At 40.0% G+C, this 16,232-nt stretch overlaps 1 protein-coding gene across 15 annotated transcripts; it reads right to left on the bottom strand.

Moving 5' to 3' along the window:
- Positions 1-6,161: 6,161 nt before the first annotated feature.
- LOC114258348 (3-oxoacyl-[acyl-carrier-protein] reductase, chloroplastic) lies at positions 6,162-15,626 on the bottom strand. Of its 15 annotated transcripts, none has more exons than XM_082870699.1 (9): positions 14,132-15,625; positions 13,883-14,022; positions 13,597-13,766; positions 12,496-12,588; positions 11,008-11,088; positions 10,460-10,655; positions 9,604-9,649; positions 9,318-9,525; positions 6,162-9,011 (listed from the first exon to the last, which is right to left on the bottom strand). In XM_082870699.1, exon 9 carries the CDS (start codon positions 7,311-7,313, stop codon positions 6,270-6,272), a length of 1,044 nt encoding a protein of 347 aa, XP_082726825.1. In that variant the 5' UTR covers positions 7,314-9,011; positions 9,318-9,525; positions 9,604-9,649; positions 10,460-10,655; positions 11,008-11,088; positions 12,496-12,588; positions 13,597-13,766; positions 13,883-14,022; positions 14,132-15,625; the 3' UTR covers positions 6,162-6,269. The 15 variants fall into 15 exon arrangements, with proteins under 15 accessions (XP_082726825.1, XP_082726830.1, XP_082726823.1 ...); XM_082870704.1 differs by having other exon boundaries at positions 9,604-10,655; positions 14,132-14,207; positions 14,389-15,625; XM_082870697.1 differs by having other exon boundaries at positions 9,604-10,655; positions 14,132-14,283; positions 14,389-15,624.
- Between the last annotated feature and the right edge of the window lie 606 nt (positions 15,627-16,232).

Below are 16,232 nucleotides of genomic sequence, written 5' to 3'. Positions count from 1 at the left end.
GTTATTGAGGTTGCAGGTGGCCGGCTGGCTCTCCCCATGGCCGGCCGGCCAAGGGTCAAAAGGGTCAATCATGATTAGTGGCCGGCCACCCCAGAAAGAGGGCCTCCCATGTGTGCACAACACAACCTTGTGGTAAAAAACTGGAGAAAGTGAACCAGGAGAGAGAAAAGGCCACTTTTAGGAGGGGTTCAAAAGGGTCCGAAAGAATTACTGACCGGCCATGTGATATTGGTGGCCTCCCAGGTGTGTACAACACAAATATGTGGTTTGGGGCAAGAAAAAGTGGCCTTAGGGTGGTCAACTTTGGCTTTCAAGTGAGAAAGAACGGGCGACGGAGGGCGATGGAGGAATAAAACTGGTTGTCTGAACAATTGTTGGCCTCCCACCCTTCTACAACCTTCTTACCAATGAAACAGAGGTCCCTGCCAAAAATGAACCTAAACCGATGCAAAATGAAGGTTCGGGGGCCGAAACGCACAGCCCGAGGCCCCGAAAACTGACTGTTAGGTACCAGAAGTGGTGTTCGACCACAAAGTTGGTTTCACGATCCACAGTGTCTCTCAAAAGGGAGCAAATAGGATGTATGCCAGAAACCGGAGCAAACGGAGGTGGTTAAGCGGTCCCGAACCGAGGCACACGGCCAACGGCTCCGAAAAACAGGAAACCGGACTCCAAACGGGCAAAGTGGCCTACGATCACGAAACGTAGCCTACGGCCACTGAGAGATGATCTACGAGACCTCTCCCTCCCTTCAAGAAGAGAAAACAAAGAAAACAGAGTCTGGTTCGCAAACCGAGGCAAAGCATGAAAGAGTCCGGAAGTCCGAAGGCAAGGCTCGCGGCCAAGACTCTAAAACCTCTGAACGAGCACGATATACAACATCACCAAGCGCTCAATTGGTGACGTCTGAGTCTTAAGGTCGGTCAAAAATGGGGTGTCTACAAACGCTAAGCGGAAAATGCTTGTTGTAAAACAGTTCTAAAAATCTAGCCCAAGTTAAACCAGGATTAGCCTCCCGAATCATCATCCACCACCTTCGAGCATCGTCGTCTAACGTGAATGCTGTTAATGTCACCTTCTGAGTGTCGGTGCTAGGAAAGATCTCGAACAGCTTTTCCATTTCCAAAACCCATGCCTCGGCCTTCATCGGCTCTATGCCTCCTGCGAATCTCGGTGGGTTCATCTTCTTGAACTCTTTAATCAAAGTCATCGTCCCTTCCCCATACAAGGCTGGCTGTGGAGGCACTTGGGGCACTGGAAGAGGTGGAGCTGCATGTCGGCCATCCGTCTGTTCGACCGGGGTAGATGTAGCACTTGCATTCTGTTGCCTCATCTGCCTCAACTCACGAGTTAAACCTTCAACTAGTCTCTCTAGTCTGTCCAATCTATCCTCCGATTGATCTCGGCCAACTGATGGTCTACCCCTCCTCATGATGCTATGAGTAGGCAAAATGCAACCTTAAAACAAACTGAACCAAGAACCATGTATGCAAATAACAAATGGTTATGCCGAGATAATGCACACCTTGTCAAGTAACAAGCAATATGATGCAATCCTAAAATTATTCTAAGGGACATCCTATGCTCTTTAGGACTCAACGTGTGTGAATAACGCACTATAAGAAACTTGCGCTCTGATACCAATCTGTCACGACTCTGAACTGCCCCTAGTACTTTAATGCCGTGATGGCCACTAATCCGAGATTACCGAAGGCCAACTTTCAAAATTCACACACAAACAGAGTATAATTATATATGGGGCTCACAAGTGCGGAAGCAATAATCTTAAAATACAAGTGGTCCATAAGAGCAGTGCATAAGTTACATGGAATGGCATACAACTTTACATAATATTACAACTTGGATACAAATACAATAAAGTACAAAAATACATTTTTACATCTTGATCAAAAGGCTTCTCCAGCCGACATGTGTAAATTCCAAGTATTATAAGCCGAGAAGCATAATTTTCAAGACTGCCGACATGAATACAAGTTAGGCCGACATAACCAAAAACTCAAAACAAGCTTGCGAGTCACACCTAGGCGTCACCGCCTTCCTGCTCATCACCTACATATATATATAGAGAGGGTGAGCTTGGATACTCAGTGAATGGTATAAGAAATAAAGGGGTTTGCATGACTGGTATTCAAGATCTTTATCAAACAATACATAACATAGTTGGTACAAGTCAAGGGATGAATCAAGTCCATCTTCCAAATCTGTCAAGTTTCAAAGGATGCTTACTAACATCATTATAATACAGGTGATGACATCTCGGCAAACAAAACCCACTCGGTAAACTGTCAGTGGCAAACAAGACAAGACAAGGCAAGACAAGGGAGATATCTCAATTCAATGGTGTCGTTGCATTATAGTCACCGGACACTAAGGACTTGTGCTACTAATGCTTAGAGTCCCCTAGCACGTACGGACTTCCAAATTTTGTGCTACAAATGCTTATAGTCCCTTAGCACGTACGGACTTCCAAACTTTGTGCTACAAATGCTTATAGTCCCTTAGCACGTACGGACTTCCAAACTTTGTGCTACAAATGCTTATAGTCCCTTAGCACGTACCGACTTTCCAAGAATGTCATCAAAACAAGATATATATATATATATATATTTTCCGATTAGGAATAACCATTCATGCTTACAAATACTTTCCAAAACGAAGCAAAACAAGACTTTTATCAAAGCATTATAACATAGCTTTATTAAAAATACCACTCACTTAGTTCTTCAAACGTCGGGGTCAAGGCGAGTCCAAATCCTACAAACACATGGCAAAGTCTGTTGAATGCACTTTCAAACAAGTTTCACATGCATACAGATGATCTCGGCATTCCTCAAGGCTAGGTCAAATCAAAACAAACACAGTTCTTTATCTTGGGGAAATCATGCTGGGCAACTGCCAGGTCTAGGCCGAGGTCCCACACCTCCTTGCCGAGGTGTTGCCTCGAAGGCCACATTCAGCGGAATGAAGTCGGAAAAAATCTGGGTTTCCCTTTCTTGAAGAACATGATGAACATGAAGAACATGAACATGAGGGAGATGAATGCAAAGATCGTGATTTGCTATTACAAATATGAGGTTTCATGCTATGAGTTCAAAAATATGGACCTGGGTACCCATATTCAAGGATCTTGTGAAAACAAACATAAAAACATGAATCTTAATGCAAACTTTCAGATCAAACAAGACTTTTTCTTCAAGAACACATGAACACTATTTTCTCTTTCTAAACCAACTTTAAATCGATGCATGACATGCAGGACAGGTTCGATCGTGCAATGCAGTTAGATGATCAATAAGAACGACAAGAGTACATCAAGAATCTAACCTCAATACGCAAATCTAATGGTTTGATCTCTAGGAATCAAGCTCAAAAACCCACTCTCTCACTCTAAACTTCTTCTTCTTCTTCTGGAGCTTCTCTCTCCTCACAAACAAAGACATATAGCAAAATGATACATTTCTAAGTCTGCTAGCTGACTTAACCCTCTACAAAGGCACGTGACAACGGCTGGTTGGTGCTACACAGAAAGGTGGCTGAGTGACAAGACAAAACTATGACAAAGTGTGTTTAACAAGCAAGACGGCATGGGCACTGTGGCGAGTAATGATCTCGGCTAAGAACAAGACATCGGCAAGTAGGGAAGAATGACCTCGGCTAGGAAGGACAACACTTGACTAAGCTGTGCCACACCTTGGCCTAGATGTGCCACACCTCGGTCTAGGTCATACCTCTCCGGGACAAGATCATTTAGGTGCAAAGGTAACATCTCGGCCTAGATAATTCACACCTCGGCCTTGGTGATGAACACCTCGGCCTAGATAATGACATCTCGACCAGTATGTCAAGGCGAAGGTAGAGGTCAAACAAGGTGGTTCCGAGGAAGTTCTAGACTAAAGACGCCCTCGGCTAAACTCACACCAAGCAGGGTACAAAACATGCTGTAACACTTAAACGAACAAGGACAAGACTCGAAATGCAAGTTTACAAGACAGAATCACATGAATGCATATGAGTATGGTTAGGATAGCGTGAGGGTTATTACACCTTTGCTCCTCTTTTTGTTCTCGGATTAGCACTGCACTTATCGCATGTTCTGAAACGGCTAAGTACAGGAACAGCTCCTCCCCAGGTTCTGGATTTGAAAGAACTGGAGCTGTGGTCAAGTACTTCTTCAGGTCAGTTAAAGCGGCTTCGCATTCTTCGGTCCACAGGAAGTCTGTGGCTCTCTTCACCAATTTGAAGAAAGATCTGCACTTATCTGAGCTTCTGCTGATGAATCTGTTCAGGGCTGCGGCCCTTCCAGTTAGCATCTATACCTGTTTTGCCGACGTCGGGCTCTTCAACTCTAGGATGGCCTTGATCTGATCTGGGCTAGCCTCGATGCCCCTTCTGGTCACCAGGTATCCTAGAAACTTACCAGATCCAACCCCAAATGCACACTTTGATGCATTGAGTCGGAGCCAATATGTTTTAAGGATTTCAAAGACTGCTTTTAGATCGGCGAGATGACCCTCAGGCTCCTTGGTCTTAACGACCATGTCGTCGATGTAAACTTCAACTGTTCGCCCAATCAGGTGTTTGAACATTTTGGTTGCAAACCTTTGGTAAGTTACTCCTGCGTTTTTCAACCCGAAAGGCATTACTCTGTAACAGTACAGGCCTTTTGGGGTGATGAATGCGGTCTTCTCTTCGTGTGGGGGGTACATAGCTATCTGGTGGTACCCCCTGTAGGCATCTAGGAAGCTCATTCTTTCATGCCCTGAAGTGGCATCTACTAGCTGGTCAATCTTGGGTAGAGGAAAGTTGTCTTTGGGACAAGCTTTGTTGAGGCTGGTAAAGTTTATGCAGACCCTCCATTTACCGTTCTTCTCCTTTACCACCACTGTATTGGATAGCCATGTCGGGTAGTGAACTTCTCTAATGGCCCTGGCCTCTAGAAGTCTATCTATTTCTTCCTCTACTGCTTCGACGTGCATCAACGTCGGTCTTCTGGCTCGTCGAATTACAAGTTTGGCCGACCTGTCAATATTCAGTTTGTGGCAAGTGACCTCGGTGTCAATGCCAGGCATTTCGTAAGGTGTCCAAGCAAACATCTCAATATTTGCTTTCAAAAAAGTTTCCAACTCTTTTTCCTCTTCTTCGGCTAAGCCCGAGTCGAGAAGAAAGAAGCGTTCTTCATCCCCATCCTAGACAAGGATTTTCTTCAGTGCCTCTTCCCTCTTCTCGGCTAGCTCCTTGCCGACGTCTTCTAGGACTTCCATGTCCTCATCTTCAATTTCTGCCTTTTCTGGCTCTCGTATGCTGCAGGTAGATTTCATTGCTGCCATGGAGCAATTCTTCGCCTGTAGCTGATCGCCTCTGACTTCCTCTATCCCATACTCTGTTGGGAATCGCAATAGTTGATGCAATATTGAGGGAACTGCCCCCATTGCATGCAACCAAGGCCTTCCCAAGATGATGTTATAAGGGGAGGGTGTGTCGATGATGGTGAATTCTATCTTGATCTTCCCGGTGCCAGCCTGCACCTCCAAGCTTACTGTTCCTAGTGGCCATGTCGGCGTTCCATTGAACCCAATCATTGGGCCATTAGATTGTTCCATATCATCTGGGTAAAGGCCGAGCTCCTTGTAACATCGGACGTACATGATGTCACAAGAGCTGCCTTGGTCAATCAGGATGCGTTTCACTTGGCACTCCCCAACCTGGAGGGATACTACCAAGGCATCATTATGCGGATGCTGGACCATCTCTAGGTCGGCTTCAGTAAAGGTTATCATTGGTCCCTGGCACTCTTTTGCCCGATGTCTTTTCTTCCCGACTTGGTAGACATGTTGTAGGTGTTTTACCTTCTGGGTCTCTCCTCGGATTTCGTTTTCATTGACCTTTGAGTGGATTACATTGATTATCCGAGGTCTTCCTACATGCAGCTGCTGTGCTGGGGGAGGTGGGGCTATTGGTGCCTGAGGCAATCTTGCCCGTTCTTCCCTTGTCCTGGTCTCATCGACAAGGTCTCTCAGATGTCCTTGTCTCACCAGATCCTCCAAATGTGCTTTCAGGGCTCTACAACCCTGAGTTGTATGCCCATCTTCATTGTGGTAGACACAATGCTTGCCAATGTTTCTTCCCATGAACTCTCCTGGAGTCCTCTCTGGTATTCGGAACACAGTTATTACTGCCTGTGTGGCCCTCAGTTCTGCTTCTTGTTTGCTCGATCCATTGTTACCTCGGCCTCGCTTCGGTGAGCCATTTCATTTCTCTTGTTTTATCTCCTTAGCCCCCGACGTGTCTTTTTCGGCTCTGGCATACTTCTCGATTCTCGACATGAGCTCTTCCATACTTTTTGGCAATGTCTTTGCCAAAGACTTTTGTAGTGGACAGTTGTCTTTCAGGCCGTTCTTGAAAGATACGACCGCCACCTCTTGATTACATTCGGGTATTCGATTGAACACCTCATAGTATCTTTTTGCATAGGCCCTAAGGCCTTCATCCTTGCTGATCTTCAGAGCCATCAATGTGTCCACCCTTAATGGCTGCAACTTGTTTGTCACGAACCTGGCCACAAACATCTCGGCCAAGCCTTCCCAGGTCTTCACGCTTCCTTTCGGTAATTTGTGGAACCAATCTGATGCAATCTCCCCGAAGGATGAGGGGAACACTTTGCAGAGCAACGGCTCGTTTCCACTATACAATGCCATTGAGTTCAAATATAGTTCAACATAGAAGTTGGGGTCTGACTTACCATCGTATATTTGAAACCTCGGCATACTAAATCTCTTTGGTGCCTCAAACTTGTCCAATTCCACCAAGAATGGTGTCCTCGGCTTATCTGGGGAGGTTACCTCGGCCTCGGCATTCTGTTGCTTCCTTTTGAGGTAATCTCTTAAGTCCCCCTTTATCCGCCCAGGAGCTCGCCTATCTCCTGCTTTCAGTCTTTTTGGTGCACTACTTTCAGCTTCGTGGTGAGTTCTTTTTGACCCTTCTCCATGGGTTGTGTCGAAGCACAGTGCCTGCCCCTGAACATGCCGATGTCCTTTGGGGTCTGCCTCCTTTGTGCGATGCGTCCTCCGTGATTCTTCTCTTCTCGACTCTCTTCGTCCGACTTCCCTAGAAGGTCGGTGAGAATATCTTTCGCTCCTGTTGTGCTGAGGAGTTACGGGGATTGTTTTTTGCCCTCCCTTCTGGGCATTGGCCGCTGGAATCGGTGTGTCCCGCAGTGGGAGCGGTGGCTGCATGACGTTATTTTGCATTATGAAATTGACGACTGACTGCAGGTCTGCCAATTTGTTTGCCATCTCTTTTACCTCTTCGTCCCTCTGTAGGCACCTATCCTTTCAAACCTAGAGGTCATCCTCGTTGTAGTACTTGCTTTGATCAGATTTTTTTGGTACGTCGCCAGTCTGGCCGACATTTTTTACTCCGTGAGCTTGCTCATGAGTTTCTGCGTTGGACCTGTCTCCTTCGCCATCAAAGTCAATAGGTCTCTCACTCTCAGTAGGAGTGTCGTCCCCAATCTTTTCCTTCTGTCCATTACTGGCCATATATTCTACTTTCTTTCCCACAGACGGCGCCAAATTGTGTGGGTGAAAATCTGACCACACTGCAATCTTAGTATCCAGCTGGAGAGCACCGGCAGAATAGATGGCACCTGACTAACCTGCAACAGAAAGAGAAGACTCCGGTGGTGGTTCGCTACTTGGGGGTACTCCGACGATCAAGTCAGTACTCAATATCTCTCAAAGATAATCAATAGTGCTAAACTCACTAGCTTGAGCATAAAAGGACATACCTTAAACCCATGGGGGTGCCTCGCTTTTATAGCCAACTCAATCTTAGTCCCAATGGAAGTCTAACTCCAATGGACTCAGGATTACTGCTAATCTTGGACTCCCAATAGGATTAGGATAAGCTCACTAAGAGTCTCATCTTTACTCAAACTGAAGTCTCCTCCCATTCTAGGAATCTTGTTCTTTATCCGCTTATCTCGGATTCCGGTATTCTCGTTGATAACCTCAGCCTAACCGAGATCATCTCGGCATCATGACCAGGACACGTGGCACCTCGACTGGTACTTTGGTGACACCTCGGCCACGTGTTGTCATTCAAAAATTATATCCCCACAAAAACAGTGTGGGTAAATATTGTGCAACAGACATATAAATAATAGGCATCAAAATACATATATAATTACTAGGATTTACAACGGCGGGAGCGGAGCTTTGGATGACCAACTTCGACAGCGTTACGGCAGCAAAATAGTGTAATACCAATTCTATCCGAAAGATCACTGCTGGAAATTGAGCTTTTAGTGGCGTTTAAAAAACGCCGCCAAAGGTATCAAAAACGCCGCTAATTGTTTTTGTGACGTTTAATATCAAGCGCCGAAGATACGGCCGTCGCTGTAACTTTATGACGCTTTAAAAGCGTCACTATATCAGTATAGGCGGCGTTTTTTAAAACGCCGCTAAATGTGTTGCATAATGATACAATGACGTCACTCCACATTTAGCGACGTTTTAAAAACGCCGTGATAGATCTTTTCTATTTTAAAAATATAACCGTTGGTATTCTATAGTGACGTTTAAAAACGCCGTTATAGCTTCATTTTTTTAATAAAAAAAATAAAAATAAAAATAAAAAATTGTGCTAATTCTGTGAGATTTAACTTTAAAAAAAAATACTTTTTATAAAGATGAAAAATATACAATATATTGACTAAATTTAGGTAAACATAATACTAGATCAATTCATGCTTCTCAATATGCAAAAATATTTCAATTCTAAGATGAAATAAAGTTAAACTAGTGCCTAGTGGTAAGTTAAAAATTATTACAAAACAAATCGGCACAAAATTCAAACTAATTATACATACCAATTATACATACAAGTACTATGAAAGCATCCACTAAGAAACAAAAATTATCGGGTTCTATAAGGAAGATGATGGTCCTCTGTTCACATCTCAACATTGTTGACACATCTTGTGCTGTCATCTGCCAAGCATTCACCAAAATATATATTTTTTCTCAATTGTTTCTCAAAATATCAATTTCTTTCTCAATTGTAAGCAACTTGTGATGCATTATGAAAAAGCATGAAATGAGGAGAGAATTGAATTTTTTTTTCCAAAAACTATTTCTGCTGCAAATTTGAGAAACAAACTTTCAAGTGGAAATGCATCAAAAATAGGTTGACACTAAAATCCCTACCCACCCCCCCTGCAAGTGGGAAAAAAAGTGTAATTGTCTGGCAAATACAGTTTTAATATAAATAAAATTGAGCCTCTGAGACAGGAATACCTTTTTCTTTTTCATCATAATTTTGGTTGCAGCCTACAAATAGTAAAAAAGCTGCTTAGATCCAACTAAGAAGAAAACTATGACTGCCAAAACTGAGCTTAAAGTCTACACGCCTGTGTGCATAGGTATACACCAGTGAGATTTAGATCAACGACCTCCTTCCATTGAGCAGTCTTCATTCTCATCAATAAACCATCTCTAGTAATACCTGAAACCATTGTTGATCAGTTAGTGGACTATATTTGAAACTGTTAATGATGGAAGAGGAGGTGGAACATTCAAGAACCTGCATTGTTTATCAATATAGCAACTGTTCCCCATGCATCAACCACCTGTAGATGCGACAATTATGAAGCAAACTAAAAAATATCACCATATTAAACTAAATATATATTATAATATTAATGTTATTATCATCTTCTTTTATTCTTATTTGTTTAAATTGCATACCGCTAGTAAATCTAAATAGGATCAGTCAGTTTAATCAGCTTGTGTAGTTTGAATTTCATGAAATGACAATGCATAACTTTGTTAAAACAATAAGGCAACAAGCCAGATAAAATTCTATACATGCCTACATAGAGAAAAGATAACACCACTTAGACACACACGTTCAATGGGAAAGTTAGAATATTACCAAGTTTAGGTGATGAACATGTGTGAAAACCTTCAATTCATCAAGGAATGTAAGAAAATTTAATGTAGGAAATAACAGTGGAACTCTTTTATTGATTAAATACTTCTGTGACCCCTAAGACTCCAGAGTAACAAGTTAAATAGGTATACCAAGAAAAATTGGTATGGGCTATGCTCAAACATACTATGCATCCTTAGCACAGTTTTCCTATGGACAATGGCAACAGCATGGTGGGAACCATAGACTACGTGAGGACGTGTATTCCTATTGGGGTTGAATGTAATACCCTGATATCCCACATTCCTAAGTTGTATACATGAGCTTGCATCCTTCTCTAGTACCTATGAAACCAAGTCTCACATCACCTAGGTACTAAAATAATGCGCAGTATAACTTATCAAAATAAAATAAAATAATAATAATGTGCAGTATAAATAGGAAAGATATTAGCACTACCGTTGAGGAAAAAATAAATAGACAAAAAGAATGAAATGAAAAACATTACAAATGTTAGCAGTTAAGAGAATCTCCCTCATTTAGGATGGAATTTAGGTCAGCACCAGAAGCCATTGGTTAGACTATCTCTAATCTTGAAGTCTTCCAAACAAATTTGACAAAATTGAGGCAGGAGCCACTGCCCGGTCGAGGCTAGTAACACCATCAATGAATCCTTCACGATCAATTAATTTATGAAGAATTGCCTATCAACATGTGTAAAATAATAGACTAATCACCAACTTTTCATAGATATTGTAAGTTGAAAGTCTTTGAAATTTTAATGTCTAGATGTTGCTAGGAAACTAGCTTTTGAAACATCATAAGATGATAAAACTGCAAACTAGCATGAAAATTTCCCAAAAAGCTATATAGATTTCTCATATAGTATAGTCTTATGTTTACAGATTCATCAAGAATATGAGTGCCATACTTCTATAGTGCATCCAAAGATCATGACCATTTAACATTTGCGCACTTCATTCTAGAAACTTACTGGACAGACCAATATGATTTCAACCCTTGATATAGTTCATGGTATGAGATTAGGAGCTTTACCGGGCGAAATTCAACAGATTGATTGTGCCCTCTGTTGTCCGTAAAAGAGATTAATTCACGTTCTAAAAGGTGCTCAAATGCCTGCAGAAGTCAGAGCAACAGATTACCAAAATATGCTTGGGATAGATTAGAAAGAAGCATCATCATGCAAAGTTCCATACGCACCCGTAAGTATACACTACTATTATTAAAGAAGCTGTCATAGATGATTATGGTATGCTCTCTTCTTGGGGGAATGAAGAAGATAAGCAAGATTGTAGCAAATGAAGAGGAGTCCATTGCAACAACCATAGAGGTATTAGTCCCCCATTGCTTAAATTGCAGTATTTAAAGTATTTAGATTTTATCTCTCTTATTTCAAATTAAAGTTTTTAAGAGAAAAGTTTGAGCAAATTCAAAGAAAGCAATTGGGGGTGAGCAAGACAAAAGGGATTAAGAGGCAGAAGCTGTTTTAACCTTTTATCAGCTTTATGAAAGATGGAATACCTAAAATTCCATAACCCAAGCAAGAAGTTGAAAATTAAGCATTTAATTCCAGATTATAAAAGACGCCATTGATCATACTGACACATCAATTTGAATACCTTTTTATATTTTTAATTTAAAATAAGACTAGATAAACTCCAATTTGTTTCCCTTCATTTACAATTCCAAATGAAGCCGTTTTAAAGGTTATAAATTGCACACTATTGACAATAGAAAATTAAGAGATTCATAGTGACAATCAAGAAGCATAAAGCCACAATCAGTCTTAGCACGTGTCCTTATAAAGCAACTTGCAGACTTTACTTCAAATAATCATGAGTCACAAAACTACGTGCCATTTTTATTGCCATAAAAATAAAATTATTGTTGGTTTTTGTACTTCATTGGTTTATTCATTCCTAAGGAGAGTTATTGTATTTCTTGTCTCCAACAATTGACTGAAAACAGAAAAGAAAATAACTAACCATGAGAAAACAGAAAAGGAAGATGTAAGCAATGCCCAACTTATGGTAAATGAATCAAGAGCCAAACAAGGAATCAAGAGAAAGAATTTAAAAAATATATCCAGATTTGCCAAAGAATCAAGAGCTGTCAAGATGTTAACTTATGGTAAATGAATCTTATTCACATTAGCCAAACAAGGAATCAAGAGAAAGAATTTTAAAAAAAAAACGTCTTTCTATGCCTTTATTGTTGCTACTTGTTCATAACAATATTATATCCCACTAGAGGCCTTGTGAAATGAGTTGTTGATGACATAGCTGTGCAAGTTGACCATGTCTAGACCAAAAATGTGAAACTAAAAGTACTTTTCTCCAAAAGAATATTCTCCATAATTTCAAAAGAACACCTACTATATGATTACAATAATAATGATGATAAATTCACCCACCCTAGATTGAACCATTGTAGAAATCTAGATGTGCAATAAAAATTGCGAAAGAAAACTGACACAGGAGTCATGCACAATATATCGATCTTGCCAAATAATATGGACATTACTTCCACTTCTCCTGAAGTATATTCTAGATCCAAATTTGAAAGGTGGACAAGTGTTCCTTGCTCACGTGCACTCTTCAATCTTTCCTTCCAAGGCTGAATAGCGACCGAAAGAAAAAAGAAAATGGATTAAATCACAACCACATGCTCACAATATAAAATAAACTAACAATGGAATAAATTGACTTTTACAAGTTAGCGCAAGTACAGAAATTTTTCTGTAGATGCTGGAGCTAACAAAAAAATTGTGATAAACAAAAACCAAAAAAAAAAAAAAAAACCTAGAAATAAAAATAATGGGAAGCTTCTAGATAGACCTACAATCTTAGAGGTTATGAACAATTATTAGAACAAGGAAAACAAGAAAATTGGTTGTGGGGAGTAGTTGATTCAAAGAAAAAGAAAAATTAAAGCCTGGTTGTATGGCTAAATTGTTTAAATTTTAGAATGACTTTTGTTACCATCAAATTAGGTTTCAACAATTACTAATTTGTACAATCATCAAAATAAAATTTTAAGGACTAAATAGATAAAATTAATAGTTAAGGGAAGCAATAGAAAAAATGATAATAGTTTAGGAAATATAGGTGAATTAACTATTTTTCTTAATACATAAAAATGTAACTTTCTTGTTCATGCAGGACGAATAGACCAAATGATACAATACCAGCTCCACCAATATACCAAGAACAACAGAGTCCACCAATATACCAAGAACAACAATAGGGTCATGGAGAGATTGCAGACATGGTTTCTTCCTCAAAAGTTCTTTTACCCGTTTCACCAATATCAATAATCCTTATAGTCCTTTTCTTGAATTTGTTCTTCTAAAATACAATTCTCTAAGAAGAGAGAGGAGAAAAGAGAAGTTCAAATTTTCACCATTATTCACTTTCATTGTAATTTACATAGTTAGGCACCACACCATTCAATTTAACAGTCCAGACTTTAACCTGATTTGCAATTCATGTATAATTTAACAACCCTCCAGAAAAAGAGGGCATGTTGAACAATTTCTTGTTGCTCTTTTTCAAATTCGACAAATGTAAATATTAAAAATTAAAAAAAATACAAATTATGGAATATAAATTGTTGTTACCATACTTCTTCCTTCACCAATGAGAATTGATGTCGGCCCACACACCACAATTTATCACATTCAGTAGCATCTCTCATTTCTTAGTCTTGCTGTTCTTCGGAGCTTGGGTTTTCTTTCTTACTTTCTTGGGTGGCTTTCCTCATGCAGCTTTACCACTCCTTTTTCGCACGACTCCCTACATCCATGATCTCATAAATTAGCATTTCTTTATTACGACATGTTGCACAATCAATATACGATCTTGTCATTCAATGAGATACATAATGAACTGAGAAAGGTTAGGAAGCATACTGATGTTTTTTCAGCTTTTGTTTTAGTTTTTGTGTTGGATTGCTTTCCATTGCCCTCATTTTGATCAGTCTGATTAATGACGGTTTTAGGCATCTTGTCAGCGTCATTATCAGAATCAAATAAGAATCCATCCAGTGTTCCTGATATATGATTGAACATAAAGAAGCACAAAAATTACGAAGTAAACAACATCAAATCCTGAGTCATATATAAATATCCTGAAAGAAAACCTCAAATAGAGCTTCTAACCTTCAACCATGGTTTCAGCCTCGTAAACATTAGATTGAGGTTTCAGCTGAATAAAATCATTCATGATAGCCTCTATCTGATCAGAAAAATTATAATTTCAAATCTAAGGGCATTGGCAGCAAACCAGAGCAAAACCGTTGAAAGAAAACGATCTGAAAAGGGAAAATATTGGTAAAAGGAAAAAACATTTTTTAGTTGAAAGGAAAAAATTATCAAAGGTGAAAAATGAAGAGGAAGCAAAGAATTGATTAACAAACCTTTGCTTCTGACTGACCAAAGCTAACCTGAGCGAGAAGAAATATGAATCACGATCTGAATCGAACTTCGATTTCGATTTCGATTTCCAGATATGAATCACTGAGACAGATCTGCATCGCTGAGATCTGAATCACGATCTGAATCAAAATCGAAGTGATATGAACTCAAATCTAAATCTAAATCGAAATCGAAGTGATATGAACTCAGATTTGAATCGCAATATGAAATCGAAGTGATATGAACTCAGAATTTTAAAATTCCGAGATATGAACTTCGATTTCGATATCTGAATCGCTGAGATGAACTTCGAAATTGCTCTGATGAATCATTTCGATTTCGAGAGAGAACTTCGATTTCTGAGGATTTCATTGATAAGCAACTGAATCTCTGTGATGATCAGGGTTTAGACAGCAGAGAGAGAGAGAGAGATTATTTGCGAGTGCATCGGTTCAATTTGGGAGTCGAGATTCTCAGATTGAAAAAGGAAGCGCGTGAGACAGCACGCATTTGAAGGCGTTGTTAAACGCCTCCTATTCATAAAACGACGCCGTTTCAATTAAAGAAAAACAAGACGTTTATAAAACGCCCGTTAAATATTAGAAATAGTGACGCTTTAAAAAACGTCATTAAAAAAACGCCACCTAAACCCATATTTCCTGTAGTGGATACATATATCTTGTGCGAAATTCAATGTTTGATACAGAAACACATGGCATGAAAACCAAAATCCAGCCAGCATCATTGGTGCTCATTGTCGGTGAGGTTTGCTCTTCGAAGTGGTGAAATTTGTTTTCTTCTTCATTGTCGGCGTGGGTGATTTGAATCCCACGTGGGTAACCCAAAAAATGCAAGAAAATTTTGCAGGGAGAAGCTTTGGAAAATAGCGAAGCAACAAGAGCACCGGTGGGGGAAGTTTCTAGGAGGAATGGTGGTATTTGTTTTCTTCCTATATTGTGTACGTGGATGAGTTGAAGCCCACGTGTCCAACCCAAAATCTGCAAGCAAAGAGTTGGAAATGAAGCAAACAGCGGCGTCAAAAAAATCTGCTGGAAAAGCTCTTAAGCAAACAGCAGTAGGAAGGAGTTAAAAATTTGTAGCAGGAATGATGACATTTGTTTTCTTCTACTATTGCGTGTGTGGATAATTTGAAACCCACGTGTGCAGCCCAAATCCGCAAGCAAAAGGTATCACAAACCAAACAAAGCAGTAGGGTTACACCAAAGCGTTGCACCACTCTTACCTGCTTTTAATAACTGTTATAGATGTATATATGATTTTTGTATGTTTTAATTTGTCATTTGTTGATCTTGAAAATTCGTCCTCGGCTACTTTCATTGTCATTTGTCATCTTTAAAAAATTGTTTGGGCACCTTAAACTGATTGGATTATCATTTGTTATCTGTAGAAAAAATTTCAAACAGCTTTCTCATTTCAATTTTTTTTCTTTTTTCATACAATCAACTCAAACTAATTGGACGGTCGTTTATCACCTCTTAAGAAAATTGAATACTTTGCACCCAACTTAACTTAATCTAATTAAAGTTTGTCGAGTAAATCATCCATATAAAAAATTAAGTTAATTGAATAGTGTTAACTATATGTTTGAATCGGTTTTTGGCAATGCTTCGACAATGCTTTTGAATCTGAGCTTCGACAATGCTTTTGGCCCCATTATTCCGTCACTCGAGATTCCAAGTCAACAAGGGTTTGAATTGCGTAAACGAGCAATCTCTATATCCCTCCTCAGGAAGTTATTCAAATGGATGGTGGCTGGATCCCAGTGGTAAAGCAGAGAGGAAGTTATTCAAATCAAGTTGGGCTGAAGGAAGGTAGGCGAGTAGGG

The sequence above is a fragment of the Camellia sinensis genome, chromosome 5 (assembly GCF_055761805.1).
Source record: "Camellia sinensis isolate YWXY chromosome 5, ASM5576180v1, whole genome shotgun sequence".
NCBI classification, from domain to species: domain Eukaryota; kingdom Viridiplantae; phylum Streptophyta; class Magnoliopsida; order Ericales; family Theaceae; genus Camellia; species Camellia sinensis.
The sequence above is the reverse complement of the archived record's forward strand: the minus strand, read 5'-3'. Positions and strand labels throughout refer to the sequence as shown.

What these genes read in the sequence shown, in the direction of transcription:
- LOC114258348 (XM_082870703.1), bottom strand. Translation starts at nt 7,313, where the DNA reads ATGGCAAACAAATTGGCAGACCTGCAGTCAGTCGTCAATTTCATAATG.